The 3,609-nt window shown below is 52.7% G+C and overlaps 1 protein-coding gene across 2 annotated transcripts in view; it reads left to right on the plus strand.

The window, feature by feature from the left end:
* Window positions 1–3,609, plus strand: part of HIVEP3 (HIVEP zinc finger 3) — a 69,959-nt gene that overhangs the window by 14,350 nt on the left and 52,000 nt on the right. For both annotated transcript variants that reach the window (XM_042022483.1, XM_042022484.1), the window contains exon 3: window positions 875–1,017. In XM_042022483.1, coding sequence (XP_041878417.1) covers window positions 875–1,017 — 143 coding nt within the window. The remainder of the gene's footprint in view (window positions 1–874; window positions 1,018–3,609) is intronic.

The raw sequence follows: 3,609 nt of genomic DNA on the forward strand, positions 1-3,609 counted from the left end.
ATTCCAGGTGTGGAGAGCTCTCCCTGGATTTGTCCCATTAGGATTTAAGGGACCAACACCCCAACATTTCATTCCAGGCATGGAGAGCTCTCCCTGCATCCCATTCAGAGCCACAGAGGCAGCTTTGATGTTTAGGTCCATCCTATAGCAAACATTAAACGTGTAGCTGAGCTGTCAGGGCATGACTTAAACCTTGGGCTAGGCAAGGTTTAGACCCCAAACCCCCTCACCAAGGTGGCAATTTAACAGTAAAAAAGCAGATCTGACCCTGGGAACGTGTGGGGAGGTTGAGGATTCTTTTCTCCCTTGGGTTTTGTGGCTTTCTCCGCACGGCGCCCTTGGCAGCGGGGTTGCAGCGAAAGGAAATCACCCAGGAGCGCTGCCTGGCGAGTGATTTATGTCAGGCTGAGGTGGCTAAAACCCAGATTTGTGTGAGTGTGTGTGAATGAGGGGGAAGGCCAGACGTTCAGTGTATGAATTCTGCTCATTCCTCCTCTCCAGCCCTTTCCGATGTGCATTTTTAGAGAGAGGATTATCCAGGGACAGAGATTTGGGAACAGAGAACCCCACACGCTCAGAGTTACCCCAGCCACTGCCCTTCCCTCCATCCCTCATTTTTCCAGTTGGCAAGAGCTGGATAACGTGGCGGGGGCATTAAAAAACTTGTGAGAGCTCACAGTAAATGCAACAGCACCCTCAGGGCCCCAAATCCAGAGGGAGAGGCCCCATTTGTTAGGAGGGTGCCCTAATTGGCGCCCTTGGTGTCGGGAGCAGCCTGGGGACGCTGCTGGCTCTGCTGGGCTGTTTGCTCTGTGTCTGCCTGCCAGTGATGTTGTCTGTAATCATGGATTGTTTTGCTCTTTTGGGGAGATAGGTTCATTTGCCTTCGCTCCTTTCTAATGAAGGTCGAAAAGATATAACTAGAGCTGAGAAGGAAGAGGAGAAAAGGGGAAAATCAGAAGAGGCTCTTGTGACCAAGCGAGGGGAGCCGGTGAGGATCAAGATCTTTGAAGGAGGGTGAGTGTCTCATTTTCTTTCTCTCTCTGTGTCTCGCACTTGCGTAGAGTTGTTACAGTGATGGCGAGGTGCCACTGGAGGTGAGCAGATGGAGCTGGATTTCAGTTCATTTTCCGCAGCCGCTGTAAAAACTCGGCCCTCCAGCTCTGGAGTGCATTAATTCCCTATGTTTGAGCTGCCTTTAAGTCAGCAATCACCTGGATGTCTCTTCTGAGTGGGTGGTTGAGTGAAGAGCCCAAATCCATCTCGCGGCTGTCTCTGAAGTGACAGAGGTGCACTCCTCAAGCTTTCCAGAGCCTTCTCCTGAAAATGGTGTTCCTGGTGGTTGTTCCCATTGTGAGGAGGATCTGGGGAGCTCTCTCCTGATGCCTGGGCTTTGGGTGGGGAACAAAAGCAGCGTTTTGTTCATGTGATTTCCATCCCACCCAACTGAAATAGCTCAAACCAGGATGGCTGCAAGGCCTTGATTTGATGCGTCTCAGACCCCGGCTCCAGGTGATTCCGAGGATGCCTCAGGAATTCAGCACTGGTCTAATGCTGCTGTTTATTTCTTAAAAATTTAAAAAAATACCGAATGAGCAATGTGTCTGTGGGTCACCATTAGAGATCATCCTTCCTGGGCGTTGCAGAGGGGGGCCAAACTGGTGGGGGCAATTTCCAGCAGGATTTATCAGTCCTGCCCGTGCTGTTGGGTGGTCTTGGTTTCCATGTGTCAGAAAAAGGCTTTCATTAGGCTGTGCTTGTGGTTTTGCTGCTGTTACCAGCTGAAACTCGCGTTTATTTTAAAATACCTCATTAGCAGATGGTCAAACTAGCAAAGCAAGAGGGAAAAGCAGTGCTGTGGGACAGGAAAGCTGCGTCTTGGTCAGGAGAACTCAGCTCTGCTCCAGGTGTGGGCTCTGCATGCCCGGCTCAGGTCTGGGCAGGGAGTGGGGGATGCAAAGAGCCAAACAGGGCCAATCCTGTCATGGCTGTGGCCTGAAACGACTCAGGGAGCAGCAGAACGAGAGATTTGATGGGCTCAGTAAATCTCTGTCACCCCCCTGTAGCAGATGGGACCCACGGGACCGACCGAGCGCTGTTTATTCCCTTCAACCCCTCGGCAACCTCGGTTCCCCTGGACTGGCTTGTCCCTGTGGCTGCTCAGGGGGACTCTGGCATTCCTTCCTGGAATTAAAGCAGCTCAGCATTAGCACGCCTGAACATCCCCCTGCTCCTCACAGGGCAGCTCAGGGGTGTTCAGGGCAGAGCTGGGGGGTTCTCAGTGCTGTGCTCCCACAGGGGTGGCTTTGTCCCCGAGCCCAGCCCAGCCAAGTGACGCTGGGGTCAGTGCTGGCGTCGCGGCGTGTCAGGGGATGGTCCCTGCCTGCTGCCATTCCCAGGGTGGGATCTGGGAGCGGAGGGGTGGGAACACCCAATGCCTGTCCCTCTGCATGACAGACACAAAGCAAAGCCTCTTCTCCAAGGTGCTCTGTGCCACCAGCACCAGGGAACGTGTCAGCCGTCCTCAACCCGCGTGGGGTGTACTTCGAAACCTCCTGTAGCTCTGACTGTGTCCCTCTGGGTGGCACACAGCGCCAGGCACTGCTGGGGCACGTCAGGTCATGGCAACGGGTTCTGTGTGTGAATTCCATATCTGGATTCCATACCTGAATTTCATGGCACTGCCCAGGGCTGGCAGGACGGGCTCTGCTCCGTGTGCTCCGTGTGCTCCGTGTGCTCCGGGCCTCGTTCCCACAAGGTTTCTCATGTCGAGGTGTTCAGCCCCAGCAGCCAGGACCTTTTCCCTGATGCTCTTTCCCAGACATCTGCCAGGACCTTTTCCTGCAGATAAATCCACGGGGTGCCTGGTGCCTTCTGCTAGCTCCCAAATGGATCAGCCTCCCTTTCCTGGCCATCTCCTGAAAATGTTTTATACAAAGTGCAGCCATTTTCGAGACCTTATTTCACTCTCTTATTTTCCTTTATCCCCCATAAAAATTTCCTCCTGGACTCATTTCCCCCCTGATTTGTTGGTTTCACGCTGAGTGCTGCTGGCCAGGCCCATCCTTCCGGGGGGATGCAGTTGGATTCACAGCTTTTGGAGCCATCCCACGTTTTGTTGTCTCAGCCAAGGAGGGAGATTATCAAGAAATTCACAAAAGGTGAACTTGCTGCAGCTCCTTGAGCTCCTTCTTCCCCTCAGCTTTGATTTCTTTGGAGCTCTTGCCTTTCTCTCTTCTATTTCCAGCACTTTTCCCTCTGTGCATTCTTCTGGCTTCCCCAATCCCATCACTTTTCCCCTTTGCCACACTCCTTTTGGACTTCCAGGACCATCTCTGAGGCTGCTCCTGCTGCTCTCCAGCCTCCCAGCTGAAATTTTATTTCTTGGCCTTCAGGCAAGGCCAGAAAAGCCAAATTTCCTCCTTTCACCATTGAAATGAATGAAAGATGAACCCCCGAGAGCGCTGGGGGCAGCCTGGCTTCTCCTCTCCTCTTCTCTTCTCTTCTCTTCTTCTCTTCTTCTCCTCTTCTTCTCCTCTTCTTATCTTCTTTCTCCTCTTCTTCTCTTCTCTTCTCTTCTCTTCTCTTCTCTTCTCTTCTCTTCTCTTC

This window comes from Corvus kubaryi, unplaced genomic scaffold (assembly GCF_017639235.1).
Source record: "Corvus kubaryi isolate FWS band 111438036 unplaced genomic scaffold, C.kubaryi_AGA036_p1.0 37209, whole genome shotgun sequence".
In the NCBI taxonomy this organism is placed as follows: domain Eukaryota; kingdom Metazoa; phylum Chordata; class Aves; order Passeriformes; family Corvidae; genus Corvus; species Corvus kubaryi.